This window comes from Myxocyprinus asiaticus, chromosome 29, assembly GCF_019703515.2.
Source record: "Myxocyprinus asiaticus isolate MX2 ecotype Aquarium Trade chromosome 29, UBuf_Myxa_2, whole genome shotgun sequence".
NCBI classification, from domain to species: Eukaryota; Metazoa; Chordata; class Actinopteri; order Cypriniformes; family Catostomidae; genus Myxocyprinus; species Myxocyprinus asiaticus.
The window spans coordinates 10,140,491-10,157,957 of NC_059372.1; the positions used below are offsets into that span (position 1 = coordinate 10,140,491).

At 37.2% G+C, this 17,467-nt stretch overlaps 1 protein-coding gene across 3 annotated transcripts; it reads right to left on the reverse strand.

The window, feature by feature from the left end:
• Nucleotides 1-87: 87 nt before the first annotated feature.
• znf217 (zinc finger protein 217) lies at nucleotides 88-14,406 on the reverse strand. Of its 3 annotated transcripts, XM_051661865.1 has the most exons (7): nucleotides 14,147-14,406; nucleotides 9,062-9,146; nucleotides 7,485-8,857; nucleotides 4,151-4,273; nucleotides 2,665-3,993; nucleotides 1,613-1,724; nucleotides 88-1,523 (listed from the first exon to the last, which is right to left on the reverse strand). In XM_051661865.1, the coding sequence occupies exons 3-6, from the start codon at nucleotides 8,794-8,796 to the stop codon at nucleotides 1,624-1,626; spliced, it is 2,865 nt and encodes a 954-aa protein (XP_051517825.1). In that variant the 5' UTR covers nucleotides 8,797-8,857; nucleotides 9,062-9,146; nucleotides 14,147-14,406; the 3' UTR covers nucleotides 88-1,523; nucleotides 1,613-1,623. The 3 variants fall into 3 exon arrangements, with proteins under 3 accessions (XP_051517825.1, XP_051517824.1, XP_051517823.1); XM_051661864.1 differs by having other exon boundaries at nucleotides 7,485-9,146; nucleotides 14,160-14,406; XM_051661863.1 differs by having other exon boundaries at nucleotides 7,485-9,146.
• Between the last annotated feature and the right edge of the window lie 3,061 nt (nucleotides 14,407-17,467).

Here is a 17,467-nt window from a genome sequence, read left to right on the forward strand (position 1 = left end):
GGGGGATATCTTGGCTTCATTATTTTTGTACACCTGTGAAAGACAACATTACACTGAAAAAGAATGCAGAGAATTAGTGAAAGTGTGAAAGGGAAAAAAAAAAAGAAAAAAGGGAACAAATATTAGTATAACTACAAACACATATTTACACATGGCGGTAACTACTTGTAAACCAAACTACCTACAGTACGCTAACCCAATTCAGTGTTTAAAAAGTTTCACAAGTCAAAATACTGAGAGGGGGCAAGAAAAAAAAACTTGCATTTGATAAGTTGTTGATAAGATACAGCATAAAGGAGCATCGGGTTTTTGACTTACCAGTACCATTATCAGAAAACACAATGACAGCCACCAGTTCAGTTAGCCAAACTAGACTTGCTAACAGAACCAAAAAAGGGGCAATTCCTCAGTTTTCCAGTAATAAAGTGAAGCAAAAGAAAGAAAGAAAAAAAAAAACATGTTTCAAGTTTATTATCAAATGAATATGATGCATTTGCTTCAGCTCATGAAAGCCCCTTAAATATGACAAAATAATTTAACTCTCTGGTGGCTAAACATACGCTAGTATCTTGAACACCGACTGTAACTGAAACCATGACACGCTTTAGCCACCATTGCATGGGTTTCGAGACAAAATCAAAAACATATCCACACAAACGCAATGACAACCTAATGAAGCAACACGCTTATCTGAAAATAAATACACATCATTGATTATTAAGTAAAAAACCACACAAGAACAAAAACATTCAGGTGTATGAAAAAGTAACAAACAACAACAAATAAACATAAATGCTCACCACACATTCGACAGAACTGCTTGGCAGTGGCGGGATCACAGTTATGCATTTCGTCAATCCTGAATGTTTTTTTGTCACAGTGAAAAAGGTTCCACGCAGTCCCTGCATTTCTTTTATTTTTAAATGTACTGACAGCACAGTATGTCACCATTGCTTGAACACAGCAGCTAAATTTGTACAAACAAGAAGGTTTTGAACTTCGGAAATTCCATTTTCTGCATAGCGTAAAGTTGACCTATAAATCGTGAGAAGAGATGTTAAACATTAACAATACAAACAATCAAAAACATCACTCCCCCTTTTATTTGTGCTGTGTCGTCCACTCGTATAAAGCACTCAGGCTTTTAATAAATGTAAATGGAGGCACTTGCTTGATTTTGTGTTGTCATTAGTATTTAGGCATTCAAAAACCACCGACCCAAAACCAACCGTCATGCACAGTAAACAGGGATGCGTCCGACATTCGGCGTTGTGTTAAGTGCACTGCAGATAGAACTATTGCCATAATGGAATGCAATTTGAATCAAAACAACACTGTTCAAGGCTGTAGTCAAAGTTCAGTCCAAGGCCCATATCTCACAGTTCATCCTTCCAATATGCTGAACCCTGTAGCGGTAGTGTCTGACGAACACCCAGAGCAACATCAAGTCATTTAAACTTTCCTCCCAGCTGAGGTCCACAACGTTGGTGACGGCATCATCGTTTTCTCTGTGTATTTCAAAGCTGTGGAGGCGGCGATATACATGATCAGTGAGGTTGATCCCAATACAGTACCTTTGAAATGAGAGAAAGGTCTACCAAAGATATTTTACCTTGGAAAGTTCTAAGAGCTCTTATCTGAAGGTCCACAGCGTTCGTTACAAAGAGGGCTGGTTTGGATTCTCATGCTAGTGGAGTAATGAGGGACAATCATGGACCTATTCCCTAAAGAGAGGAGCATATGGGGTAGTGTTCAGTTATGATAACAGGTCATGTCCTGACTAACTTGGCTAAGATATACTTTATTTTTCATGTGCTGTTCAGTCTCCGCACAGTCGAGTGCTCAGCTCTTTGAAGTATACTCTTTTGACTGCGAGCCTAACCGAACACGTACTACGACTGCTTTGCGATACTCTTTTTACATAGTAAATGCCAGGTGCATGCGCCAACAACAGGGACTAAGACGTAGGGGTGGGTAAAAATATCGAATTTCCCATGCATCGCGATCTCATTTGATCGATATCGATTCTTAAATCCTAAGATCAATTCAAGTAAAGCATATGCAACTAAATTGTGCTATCAGGCGCCAAAACTGCCGTCCAACACTCGATTTGCTTTAAGTGCATTTACACGGTGAAGTTGAAGCCTGGTGCAAGTGATGCTCTCTATACTATTCTAGTGTAATTCTGGAGCACATGCTTCAACTGGGCTTCCCTCGCTATCAGCGCTGCAGAGATGGGATAGTGCAGAGCTGATCACTTTGCGGCGGCTTCCCTTGATGATCACAAGGCTTACCATGATATCGTGGTGTGGGCTTCTAAACTTAAGACCCATTTGAATTCTGAAAAATGTCTAGTTTAAAGCACTATCGAGGAAGTCAAACCTCTTAAACAGCTGGACAGCCCCAAAATTCTATGCAGCAATGTCTGATCGGATATTTAAAAAGCGCATACATACGAAAATAGGTAAATAAGACCAATAAGTAAATAGTAGGGAGTTTACCTTATATCCAAGCACGGAAAGGCCGTTTCTGAAAAGTTTGTTGCTCTAACATTCTAACATTTTTTTTTGTCTACTGTGAGATTAGCATATCATTCTTCAAGTGTAACCTGATGTATCCATTACCTGATGAGTTTTATCTGATAAACACTCTTTAAACATTTACCTGTCACAGGTGATGCCATGACACCATGACTGGAACTTGCAGTGGTGGGATGATAGAGTGAGGTCAAGTTGTTGGGTGTGTAGGTGCCCAGCAAGTTGATGACATTCCAGTCCGCTTGCAAGCTGCTGCTAGACGTCGCTGGAGTCACCTTAACAGGAGCTACGGGGGAATTCGTCTGGAGTGATATTTTCATATTTCTTCCGTAAGGCACTGGCCTGTTGAAGTTCTCTCTGTGCCGCCCAGAAGCAGCATGTAGAGGCTCAAAGGACTTCTGTCTTTTACTAGAGGGTTCACCGAAGTCCATTTGCGTCAGGTTTCTGAATCGGTCTGACAGGCAAAGTCTGCCTGGATCTGTGGGCCAAACCATTCCGTTTTTGCCCATACTTGCCCTCTGATGATCCATGCCAGGTCTCTGCTTGGACATATCTCGATCGATTACCAGTGGTGCATTTAATTTCCTGCTTGATTCTGCAGCACGTTCTGGGATTCTGGATAGCGAGCTGGTTGGTACATCCGATTCCCTGCCTCTATGTCTCTCCTGGTGCTGATCTCTCGAGCGTTCTTTGGTGGGAGAAATCTTAGACGTTTGAGGATGTTTGGAAGCCTTCTCCCCAGGTTTTTCTTGCTGGCGTAGTGGGGATTTTGTCCGGCGGGGATGTTTCCTGTTGATTTGGGGCAAAGGAGTGACGTCTTTGCCCTCCAGAGCTGGGGGGCAACCAGTGTATCGTTTCTGCTTTTGAGGTCCCCTGTATCCGTTCTTCTTAACGTCCAATTTCTCCTTGTGGATGAGCTTCTTATGCATCAGAAGAACTTCAGGGTAGAGGGTTTTATAAGAGCAAGAGGTACATGTGTTGGTCAGTAACAGGTTCCTCTCCACTGAGGTAGCAGATACAGAAAGAGACACTTTGAGGGACAAATTCAATGGTGCCTCGAAAGCCTCCTTCTCCTCCATCTTTAGGTTTACTGGTAAGGGGCACTTTTTGCTGACCTCACTGGCAGGGGTGTATGGAGCCACCACAGGAGAACTTATATGCTCATGCTTCACTTGAATGGAAGGACTGGTGCTGTTAGTGATTGGCTGGCTCTTGCCAGGTTCGTGTTTAACAATAGCAGGGAGAGGTTTAGGAGCAAGCCATTGCTTGGCAGGTTTAAAGGCCTTTTTGTCATCTAAATTCTTGGGGGAGTCAATGGTCTTGATATGGTTTCTAGAAGGAATGTTTGGGATCTCTGTGAAAGGCTTGTCCTTGTGACGTCTGTCTAGATGGTATCTCAAAGACGTTTTCTGTGCCGCGGCATAGTCACAGTATTCACATTTATAAGGTTTTTCACCTGTGAAAAAAGAGATGTAAATACTTATATTGTAAGAAAAACTACCAACATCTTAGAATACAAGCAAAGAGAGACGTAACAATCAAACAAAGATGTAAAAATAAAACATACACACACACACAAAAAAAAAAAAATAAGTTAGAAATATTTTACAAACCAGTGTGTGTCCTGAGATGAATATTGAGGTAATAGTTAGAGCGGAAAGTCTTCCCACAGTAACTGCATTTTCTTGGCGCAAGAATTTTGAGCTTCATTTTACCTGAGCCATCCTCACTTTTATCTGTAGAAGAAATAAGGCCCAGAGAACCTCTTTAATGAAATACGAAAATAACAATTTCTTTAAAATAATTATTAAAACCATTAATATGTACATTTCTGAATTGAATTGAATGCAACCATTTACATAAACGTTTTGCTCATCTCATGAATAAGGCCCCAATTAGAACTCTTTAAGAGTCTAGAACTATGCAAGAGTAATGTTTTAACAGACCAGCAGAGAGAGCTCCAAGATCTACTATCTGCACAAGCAGAAATGTCTGTGTGTATGTGCATTGAACTTGACTACTGAGACAGAAATAGCTTTTTTCTGTAGAGAGTTTAATAGAGAGTTAAATTAGTTTTATCTTTTTAAGTCACATAGTCCAATTCTAATTCCAAATGTACATAATTTGACTAGCTTTAAGCAACTTCTCCAATAATGACTACCTTAAGGTTTCTTAAAATGAATAGTTCACCCAAAAATGATCATTTGCTCATCCTTATGCCATCCCAGATGTGTATGACTTTCTTCTGCTGAACACAAACAAAGATTTTTAGAAGAATATCTCAGCTCTTTAGGTCTATACTATGCAAGGAAATGGTGACAAGAACTTTGAAGCTCCAAAAAGCACATAAAGGCAGCATAAAAGTAATTCATATGACTCCAGTGGTTTAATCCGTCTTCTGAAGCGATCTAATCGATTTTGGGTGAGAACAGACCAAAATTTAACTCCTTTTTCACAGTACATCTTCCCATTGCAGTCTCTAGTCATGATCATGATTTTAAGTTTGATTAATCAAGCTTGAAATCATGATCATCAAGGACACTGCTGATGTCAAGATTTATTGTGAAAAAGGAGTTACATTGTGGTCTGTTCTCACCCAGAACCAAATGGATTGCTTAAGAAGGTGTGGATCAAACAACTGGAGTTGTATAGATTACTTTTATGCTGCCTTTGTGTGCTTTTTGGAGCTTCAAAATTATTGCCATTATTTACCTGCATTGTATGGACCTACAGAGCTGTGATATTCTTCTAAAAATCTTCATTTGTGTTCTGCAGAAGAAAGTTATACATATCTGGGATGGCATGAGAGTAAGTAAACCATGAGAGAATTTTCATTTTTAGCTGAACTCTTCCTTTAAGGCTGGGATAGACTTTGTTTTTCCAGTCGAGCACTCTAGACTTTCAAAGTATTATCTTTTGACCGCGACTGTATACGGACACGGTCAACGCTACAGCACATACGACTGCTTTGCGATACTCTTTAATGTAGTAAATGCTACGTGCATATGTGACGACCTACAAAGACGCGAACTTGTATCTCGATATCGATCCTAAATCGATGATATAATCAACAAATAAAAAGCCTCAGATTTTTGATGAAATTACACAGAAAACGACTTGATGAAAAGAACTGCATAAAGTCTCACAGATACAAATGATGCGTTTTCTGTTTTAATTTGTCTGGATTCCATGTTAAATGTTTTAATTAAATGTTATGATCAAATGGTGTTTAATTAAATTGATACATACAGCTTTAATCAAATTATATATATATATTTTTTTTTTTTTTTTTTTTATTGCAATTTTATTTTGGGTAAAATAAACTGCTGCACAACAGAGCTTCACAGAATGAATGAAAACATTAATGAAAAAAATCCGATTACCTGTTGCACAAGGCTGCTATGGCTGAATCACAACATGTTGATAAAACACTTGCATTTGTGATATTGCTTACAGATAATAATACCAATAATAATAATAATAATAATAATATTAAAACCACCATTTAATATTAGATAATTGTTATGAGTATTATTGTTACTTTTTGAATATTACATTTTAATACAATAGTTATATTTTTCTGTATTTCACGCATCCAGTTGAATAGAGCTTTCATTTAAGTGGGTCTTTTATTTTGACAGACCTGCGAGTTCTTCCTGTTTTGACGGGTTAGTTATATCAGGCTTCCCATTAATGCTGGGATTGTCCCGTTGTGACTCTCGAGCTGAAATCCCCGAGCTGCAACGGAGGAGTTTAATTGTTAACAGCCGTTTATACTCTAAACACACTGCATGAAAATTAAGCACCAGTAGTGTGTACTGCGTTTGTGTGAGTGTGTGAGCATGCGTACGTGTGAAGTAGATGGCAGAGCAGAGCAGCACCTCGTTCAAGATGATATCGTACCGTTTACATTTTTTTGGTATTGCAATACTCCGTTAGTACCGGTAAACCGCGCAACCCTAGTCTGCACATGCAGTGCGCGACACAGAAAATGCAAGTATACTTTGGCCTTTAGGACCAACTGTTGACAGACAAAGGAATGTTGTTGCTTTTATGGAGCAATTAAAAATATATATAAACTAGAGCTATCTATATTAACGTGTTAATGCGTGCAAAATATTTTAATGTTTAAAATTCTTTAACACAATTACACATTTACCAATATGACATTAGATTCTGATGTTTTATTCTGCTCCGTGTGTGTTCTGAACACTGGTTGGAATAGGATGGAACCTTTGTGCTGCATCATTACACTGACGTACACGCCACAAACACACACAACGATGATTCCGTGTCAATTATCAAGTGATGGAGAAAGAACCTCTTAACTGTTATTTTTAGTACAAAACAAACCCAGATGGGACTTGTGACAAGCCACATTCGCATGTCCTTCTGGAGTGAAGCATCAACATTTCCCCGGCATCGCTTTGCGTTTCCGTCGTACCAGACAATTCACATGAAGTGTCATTACATGGACAGTGCAAGTGCTAAAAGACATTCTCTGCAAGCGCTTTTCATGTGGAGTTCAAAGTGGCATGAATCATGTAAATGCGGCTTCACGATTGCTGCAGCGAAGTGGATAGCCCCAATTAATATTGTGGAGGATGAGGATTTAAGGGATTTAATGCCCATAGATCTTTCACTTATTCAAACTTCATTTAATGTTACTTGAATTGGTGCTATTTTAGAGAATTTCTGTCTTTATACAGTATTGTGGAATGCTTTGTTTGGAAAATGTTAATAAAACATTATTGTTAAATATTACTTTCTTTTCTTAGAAGGAACTAAATGCACTTTGACAGGAAAACAAGTATATATAGTTAAATTTCAACACTTTCAAAATCTGCAATTAATCACGATTAACTATGAAAAATAATGCGATTAAATATTTGAATCGACTGACAGCACTAATAGAAACAAATAAAATACCAAATGCACAGATAATACCTGGATTAAAGGAGTCAACTGGCATTCCCTCTTCAGAGCCATCCTCGGAATACTCCTCGGCTCGGTCAAGAGAAGAATTGCTACATGAGCCCACACTTTGGGCCCTCCCCTCTACAGGTGTGGTGGGGCTCTCTGCTCCCCCCCTCTCCTTCTTGTGGATTCTAGAGTGGAGGACCAGCTGATGGTAAGTCCTGAAGATCTTGCCACACTCTTCACAGCTTGTTGGCTTGTCTTTACGAATCAGCCCTTTTTGCTCTGGAGATGGGGAAGGGCTCTCAGCTGTCGGCTTGATTTCAACTCTCAGACCTCGTCTGGGCTTATCGCCACCGTTTGAAGCCCAGATGGCACCCAGTTCCTCTTTGTCAGAACCAGAGTCCTCGTTGTCAGAGTTGGAGTCTGCGTTGAGCTCCTTGGCCAAGTTTGGACCTGCTGCTAACTTGCCCCTGGTGGCCAACTGCCAAGCCTGGTATGTGTTGAAAGGGTCAAGTTGAGATATCCAGCGTCCAGACGAGTGGTTCTGTTTAGCTTTGTCTCCAGATGCATGCAACTGCAGGGTTTGCAAAAAAGCCTCCTTAGACTCAGGATCCTCCTCAGCAAGTTGGCTGCTGACAGAGGTGTTCTCGTCCACTTCTGGTTCACGATTGTGAACTTTACTGTGCTTAGTCAGAACTTCTTTGTTAGAGAAGAAGAAGCCACAAACCATGCACATTTTGTAAGGTGTGATCACAGATGATGGGAGCTGGTCTTGGACTATGTCATTGATGGTGGCTGGGGTCTCCAGGTCCTGATTTTTGTTTTTAGACCCTGCCTTTCCACCATGGGTTCTCATGTGGTTCTTGAGGAACCAAGGCTCTTTGAAACGCCGTCCACACAGGCTACAGCTATAGGTGAAAGAGTCCTTGTGCTTTCGCATATGGGTTTCCAACTCCGTTGCATCTGCAATGGCCTGACCACACACAACGCAACAGAGCTCCTCATTCTTTTCCACAGCTTGGCTGGTCTTAGAACGAGCCCTCTCACTAGGAGTCAAGAACTCCGCTTCAACACGCAGCACTGCGGGAGCATGGAATGTTGTGGGATGCTCTGAGAGAAGGTGAGGTCCCAGGTCTTCATGATGTATGAAAGTCTCCTCACAAAACATGCAGTCTAGAGGTAGGCTTCTTTCTGTCTGCAAGTCTGTTTTTTCCACTGAGCTGGCGTGAGGCGTCATGCTAGATCCAGTACCAGGCATACTTGCACTACTGTGGCTAAGGAGGTCATGGCCTAGTCCATCAGGACTTTCAACATATGGGATCAATAGGTGGGTAGGCATTTCAGCAGCGCTTGGAATTTATTTATATATTTTTTTCTTATTTTGCTTCAGGTGTTGGATACTTTAATGAAACAATATGTTGTTAGGAGTTATAGAAGAGTTGCTCATGGAGGACACGTTCAAGAGATTAAAAAATCCCAAATACTCTAAACCCTTCCATGGAACTCTCTAAATGGTTTTCTTGGGCTTCAAATAAGTGTATTTGCATACAGTTTAAGTAAGCCCCTATGATCCATTATGTACCATAGAAGCAGTTGGGGCTTACCAGTCACTGCTAGATGCTTGGGAGCAAAACTCTATCAGTTGATTTCAGGTGATTCACACAGAGAAATTGTCCTGACAGGCAAAACCTGAAATGGAAAGATAGAGACAAAGTCAGGTGTGGCCACATCTTTGGAATGCAATCAGCTCAAATCAACACTTCCAAAAACAAATGATTAAATTAAGTATAACACACACACTCATCTCCTTTGTACTGATACTTGACTAGAAAAGTGTCACATGGATAGTTAAAAAAAAAAGAAATTCAACAAAAGTCTTTAAATTTGATTTTTAGCTGAATTTTCCCCAAGCACACCAAACTGAAGAACATGAAAAAGTTGTCATAAGTATATTGCATTGTGTTATAGAGCAAACATTTTATAAAAAAAAGTGACTTAAAGTGGATAAAATACAGTGCAAGTGTGGTAATTAAGACAAAAAAAAAAAAAAAAAAAAAAAAAAAGGTAACCAGACTTAAAGTAAATAATGGATAACATTATTATATTAATATATATATATATATATATATATATATATATATATATATATATTTTTTTTTTTTAACGGTCCATTGAGTTTATACGTTTTAATGTGGCTATAACTTCATAATTCTATTAAAAAGTCATTTTATATATATATATATAAGTCAACAAAAAACAGAGTAAAATCCACAGATAAACTAGTAATTAAAGATCCAGGCTGCCATCCAAAGGTTGTGAGATGAATACAAAGTATCTGAATTGGGAGTGTACCAACAACTAGAGATTTGCCTAATGTAATATTGTCAAAAAAAACAAAGAAGAGTAATGTCAGAGATATCCTACTGAATTCTAATTTACAACTTATACAATTTCATTTCGAGAATCAGTTATAACTGGCCTCAACTGCATTCTGTATTTATTCATAAGAAGGGAAAACCCATTTTAGGTAAATTCCAGATCTTTCTCAAATGTTTTCAGGGAAAAAAAACTGATGAAATGCTGTTCTTCAGATGCATAACTTTGGTGCAACAGGAAGTCAAGAGTTGTATGCCTATCTACAATGGTGTCCTTCACAATATCTGTGAAACCTCACTCATGAGGCCCAAGGTGGAGCCACAGCATTGTTTTGCATCTATTTAGCCTAACTCCCATGCTGAAAAACGTCAATAGATAAGAGAAACCACATTTATCTTTCTTTTAAACCCAAGATCATTATACTAGCCTAAATAGAAAGTTTTAGTCAACCTGAAAATCATTTTTTAACTGTCCTGAACAGTATAAACAAAGCATACAACACATAAAATGAATGAATGCAGGTCATGTATCAGTCACTTTTTAATAATGGAATATTTACTACTGTCAACATTCTAATTTATGATCTCATGCTAATCCAAACAAACACACTACTAGTACAAATCACTTTCCAACAAAGATATAGGCGCTGCTAATGTTGGGTGGTGAAAAAGAGAAACAGAGACTGAAAAGGAAGCTTCAACACTTCAGCTATCTACTGAATAACCACTGTTAAAAAAGGAAAGTGAAAAAAGAAAACAACCCATGATGCATTTTGACACATGTAAGCAACACACCTTCATCTTACTGTGCTGAAATATGCTAATCCGAGCCTTGGCATTCTCATTTAAACACATTTCCTTGCCAAAATTGTTTACATAGAAAGGGACCATTGCATATTAAGTGAGTAGCTATACATAGACACATACCATTGCCCTGAGACATAACATATAAAGCAAGGAGTTGCCTATGCATCACCAAAATAGTATAACATTAAAAAGTAATAGCTCCTGCTTTACTTATGTCATTATAACGTACTAAAACCGCGGTTAGTTGACATGCTGAAGAAACAGCTAGAGGACAGCTGGCGTTTGTCTAATTCTTTTGTTTGGGCTTTTCCATGCAACCTGTTCACAAGAACGGCATGCTAGCCCTAAAACTCATCCAAATTTAATCGCTAAAAGTTTGTCTTAAGTTATTAAAAAGACAAGGTGTCAGTTACACATATTGTTTAGAACTATAACTGGTATGACTTGCTCATGCAAATACATGAAAAACAGGATATGAATACTAAGTTAAGATGAACATGATCATTTGAGTCGTCTTCTTGGATGGCACAGCCACTAGTAATTATCTCTGACAGAAATGATGTCGTTAAAAATATGTTACTGTCATTTTAGCGTAAACACACTTTAATTGTCTGACAGACATTTTGCAGGTAAAACTATGTAACTTTTATTTATACGTTGATATATATATATATATATATATATATATATATATATATATATATATTAAAAACGCGCACACACACACTTTAAGGCAGACCTGGGCAACTTACGGCCCACTGACCAGATCTGGCCTTCCACATGGTTTAATGTGAACCCTGGCTCATTTATCCTAAAAGCTTTTTTTTTTTCATTGGATATTTCAGTTATCTTGCATTGGGACCTAATGCGCCTCCACAAGCATTTAACATCCTCAAGGTTGCCAGATATGAGACGCAACACCCCCAATTTGAGATTTATACTTGCGCAAATTGGAAATTTTCCACCTAATGTTATACTTATATTGTGCAATCTGGCAACCATGCATGCGAGTGTGCTCTTCCTAGCTCTCGCTTTCCCCTTTGAACAAACTTAGCAATCTCTATTGCAATATTCTGCTCAAGGAAAAGTGTTATACAGCCACTCTGTGTCCATTCTTGAGGCTGCTTGTGATGTTTGGTGCTACTAAGGGTACGTTTACAGGACAACGATGTACTAAAAACGGAAACGTTTTTCCTTTGCATTTTTGAAAAGTTTCGTGTACAGACGACAACGTTGTGAAAACGATCCCCGTTCGCACAGATCCATGAAAACTACTAAAAATGCTGTATTATGCATGCCAGGCTAGTAGTTGGCGATGTCACTTTGTAAAGAAACATTACGCGCCTGCGCACATAAGCATTCTTCCACAGAGCGGTGTATACAAACAATGAAGATGGCAAAAGCATCGAGCAATTTTGTCTGGACGGACAATGAGGTTGCGTTATTACTACAAGTGACCCTGGACTATAAAGCACGACACCTTTTTAAGGACTCCAACTGGTGATCTCATGTTGGTCTGTTCGCCCTGGAGGTAAGGACGAAGTTCTCGAAGTTCAAGCATATAGACTGAACACGTAATACGCATGCGCATGACATCATCGTTTTCACAAATTCGCATTTTTGTATGTTTACACGGAGACGATAACGGCATCGTTTTCAAAAACTTGTACTGTGAAACCCGTTTTCAAAAGTTTGCGTTTTCAGGCCCCAAAACGCTGTTGTCATGTAAACGAACAGCCAAAACGCATAAAAAGTTTTCCGTTTTTAGTTGAAAACGTTGGCGTGTAAACGGCCCTTAAATTAAATATAAAAGTAGATCTCGGCATCACTGACACGTGGAGGGGTAATCATTGACACGCGAGCAAAAGCAAGCGAGAGATGAATATGTATATATATTTTTTATTTGTGCAATTTAGAAATGTTGAAGTCCCCTCACACCTGTATGTTAATCTATCTTTTGCCGTAATCATTTATCAAAGTCATGCATCCGGTTTTATTCAGTTGTATGCTGAATGGAAATTCAAACCATTGACGAGACCCGCATCATGACCCTTTTAGCGTGTGAACGGGTAATGTTTTGCGACAAACATTAGAAGTTCTATAATTTTCTATTTTTTTATTTATATTAAAACAGACCCCTAATGTAGAGAGTGTTAAATTAAATAATAAATAAACAGGGAAGTAGAGATGGTCAAATAAACCATGAATAATAAGCTCAGCCTGTATTCAGTTGTTTTTTTTGTTTTGTTTTTTTAATGCCTGATAGAAAAGTATCTACCTTTGTAGAGCAATACAATACTTTAGGCAATTGCAGAATAGCCCAAATAGCTATTCTTCAAACAATTGAGTACACAACTATTTCTGGGCTTAAAAGATACAAAAACCAAATCAATGCGGAACACTGTATCTCAAAAGGAATACAATGTGGCCCCCTATGCACTACTTAAAGCCCTATGTGGCCCCTTTACCAAAATAGTTGCCCACCCCTGCTATAAGGTATTCAAACTTTTCTGAGTGATTACCATCGAGCACAAAGTGTGAGGCTTTGACGGTCGACGCTCATTTGTTTTCATCACGCGACCAAGTCTATTTTTTCCAAAAACAAGAGAAACAACATAACCGTTCAAATACATTGGTGTATATATATATATATATATATATATATATATATATATATATAATAATGTCTTAAAGAGTTAATAATGGCTCATGTGTGGAAGCGTGTCTTTAATGTGGCCGTAATTTCCTGACACGTGATCATATCTAACTCAATAAGCAACTCTATAGACTGCTCGTTCTTTTACTACATGCCTCTCCAATATACCTGTTTGGCCTCTGGTTTCTTTTTTCCCCCTTTTTGGAATGTGATACAATACTGCACCCTGAATAGTTAATTTGCATAAGCCGTTTTTACTACAGAGGACTTATATCAATATATGATCAAGTCTAAGTAATAAATAACTTCTCCAATAACCCACAAAGTAGTCTAATGGAAAGAACGTGGACATAAAAACGACTAGAATAGATCATTAAATAAGAATAACAAAAAGTTGTTATATCAAAAGCCACCCAAGAACACCCATACATAAAAGTCCATTCTTCTTTGTAGCTATCAGAACAACTTGCATACATAAAATATATTGTAAGTGCACCATAACTGGGTTAACTGCGAATTAAAACCTTACAAACTTTTGAAAGGATGGCTTAGACTTTTGTCAAGATGTTTTCTATTCTTTCCCCCATTAGAGTTGAGGAACATCAAAAGAACTTAAAGCAGTTCCTGCATTACAAAAAAAAAAAAAAAAAAAAAAAAAAATTAGAGAGACCAACTTCTACCACCCTCTTTCATTACGAAAGAATATCAATAGTTAAACTAAATCGATATGCTATAACATATGGCCTAGTTTGTTGACTTTTGCTTAGGTTAGATCAACCTGTGCTCGTGTAGATAATAGAAATTTGGCTAAAGACACACTAGCGATGAGTAATAGAAAATAAGGAACTCACCCTCCATGCCTACCATTGTGTTCAGACTTCGTCAGGGACTCTTATTTTGTGCTAAAATAATCGCTATTAGAACTAATAATGTCTTGAAAGAATGTTATTTCCCTCTGGAAGTATGATGAGCTGAGTTAGCCAATTGTTAGCCGGACAAAATGCCTTGCTTTCAATGTTTGCAAATCACTCACAATGCAGCTGTTGCGTTCAGAGAGAGAGAGAGAGAGAGAGAGAGAGAGAGAGAGAGAGAGAGAGAGAGAGAGAGAGAGAGAGAGAGAGAGGCGCGCTCCCGTTGGACAGTCTGGCGCGTTGCCGCGTTCACGCAATACTCAGACAGAAGCGGTGTGATCACGTGACCCACTAAACTGTTCTGCATCTAGTTATCTATTTTTGTTACAAAAGATTTGTGCCTCGCTGTTATTGTTTATAGCTCGAGTATGCGAGTTATGCACGGATTCCGAGGCACGTGGACGCTTGAATACACCTCTATGATGAACATGTTGTTAATTTTGGAGTTTGAAGTCATTTTGAAATTGTTTTTCACAGGTTTAAAGTCACAAATGTCTAAAGTGGTGTAACCGTCCGGAGACAGTAAAAAATAAGATAAAAGTCTCATTAAAAGCTGTTATTATTAAAGGGGAAAAAAGAAATATTGGCGTAAGTAGTTTGGAATAATCTTTTATCATTATTTCTATAAATGAATAAATAAATAATAATAATAATCAGTGAAACAATTATTATTATTATTATTTTTAAAGTATTATTAAGATTTGAAAAGTCTTGCACCAAATCAAAGTCAGGTGGTGCAACATGCAAGGAGCCATTCTGTTGTCATGTGACAAAAATATATTATATAAAATAAAAAAGAGAGACCACTTTAAACCCTTTTATCAGATATTTAGCAGATGAAAAATCTAACATATTTTTTTTTTTTTTTGGAAAAGGTGCATTTTGCTCTTGTCAAATGGAGTAACCCTAAGAAAACCTCTTGATATTTGCAAACTCTGATAAAAAAAAAAAAAAAAAAAACGATACACACACACACACACACACACACACACACACACACACACACACACACGTATATATATATATATATATATATAAATACACACACACACGTATATATATATATATATATATATATATAAATACACACACACACACACACATATATATATATATATATATATATATATATATATATATATATATATATATATATATATATATATACACACACACACACACACCTTTACTTGATGGTTACACCACTTAACATTTTTAAGTCATTAAATGTTTTTGTGGAAAATGCTATAAATGTTTTTTTTTTTTTTTTTTATCAAAACACATTAAATTGCATTTCTAAGATCTTGAAACATGTGTTTTAAACAGTTTTGGGTGTAATCCAATTAAAAAGTAATTAGTAACTGTAATCTGATTACTTTTTAGCCACAAAAAAAAGAAACAAAAAGAAAAGTAGATTACAGTTACTAACTTAATTGCTTTTAAACAGGGTTATGCTTATTTCTAACATATAATTTATGTAGAATACATGAATTATGGCCCCATAACGAGTCATTGGAAATTAGAAATGTGAGGTGCTCAGTTTTAGAGACAGTACAATTTTAGAGAAATAATTATTAATTTGTAGTGGATTACTATTTTTAAATAAACTATAGATTTTTAAAAGGTTTCTTATTTTTATCAACTCTGACAACCTAACTTGTCAATGACCCATTTATATGAACGTTAAAACTTATGATATGTCCTAGTTAAACATGTGGCCCACATCATGGTGGCATCATGACAAATGACAAAAACAACCTGCATTTAAAGAAAAAACATGTTATTATGACTGCATGTAACAATTACTGTTCAAAATACAGATGTAGACAAAACTTCCGCATGGTTTCAATTCATTATTCCTCTGACAAATGCCAATAAGCATTGAACCATCCGTCACTATTCTGCAACAGCATGAAACTACAGGAAATTTGGCTGTTATTTGAGAGAGCAGATACCTATCACGTCCTCTCTGCACTGCTTCCCTGAACTCACACACACACCATGTGGGGTGGGGGAAGGGGAAGAAGACACACACACAAGAAAAACACTAATGTAAAGGCTATAGTTCAGGTTTGTTCTAGTTACTTTATTGGTTAAAAGTCAACATAATATATTTGAAAGCGAAGATCTCTTCAATTCACTACAAAAATATGTGGAAGAAGAGCACAGTATTGTTATGATCTTTCTTCAAATGAGTAAATGTGAAACTAGTGAATGATATGAACATTGACATTAAGTAGTGCATAAGGTTTTTGCAGAATAATCAATCATATTTGATTGATCATCATTCATATAGTTCACTATTTTTATGTCTATGTTGTAATTATGCAGGATTAGGACTGCTATTCCTTTACATGAAGTACAAAGAAAATGCTTACTAAGACAAAATGCATTTGTAACATTTGAAACCATTTTGATTATAACGGGAATAGAAGCAAACCATGGAACTACTACTTCATCAGAACTGAGAAGTTCTTTAAACACCCCCAAGGCAAAGGACACAGAACTGTTAAATTGTGCAATCTTTCAGTTGAGAAGACTTTGTTATTGAAATCACTCAGATGATACCTGTATGTATGACTTGTATTGTATTGTTATGGCTCTACTTTTAAATGCGTGTATTTACAGTAAGTTCTAACATAAATATCTCTTCATTTCAATAATTTTTTTTTTAGAGCATTTGTTTGGGTTTACATGTTTGGTTCACAAATATGGACGTATGAAACTTAAGCATGAAAAAAAACATAATAGAAGTCTTACTGTGTATATTTGGCACACTGTTTTTAATTCTTCTGTAGCCGTCAAACTCATCTTCCCTTTAAGTTCAATATTATGCATGTGAATGAAGCTGCAACTTCCCCATCCCCCATTTCCACACCCAGCCCTCATGGAAAGGAAGATGCAACTCTTGGAAATCTCCCTAAGGCCATTTGCTTTGGCATTGTTCTTGAGTAAGGATCAAATGCCATGCTATTTTATTATTTTTGCCCAGAGAACTAAACGAGACTCTCATTGGTTTAGACAAACATCACTATAGCACTGTCACTTCTTCTATAATGGTAATATTGCGACATATTATTCAGTACAGTAAGTATCTATCTCTCTATCTCTCTATCTATCTATCGATCTATCTATCTATCTATCTATCATCACCAACTGTTTTCTATCTATCTATCTATCTATCTATCTATCTATCTATCTATCTATCTATCTATCATCACCAACTGTTTTCTATCTATCTATCTATCTATCTATCTATCT

Excerpts from the sequence above, each read along its gene's own strand:
- znf217 (XM_051661864.1), bottom strand. The coding sequence starts at position 8,796 with ATGCCTACCCACCTATTGATCCCATATGTTGAAAGTCCTGATGGACTA. Across the intron at positions 3,994-4,150 it reads TCATCTCAGGACACACACTG|GTGAAAAACCTTATAAATGT; the intron begins GTTTGTAAAATA and ends CTTTTTTCACAG. Across the intron at positions 1,725-2,664 it reads CATGGCATCACCTGTGACAG|GGAATAGGTCCATGATTGTC; the intron begins GTAAATGTTTAA and ends TCCTCTCTTTAG.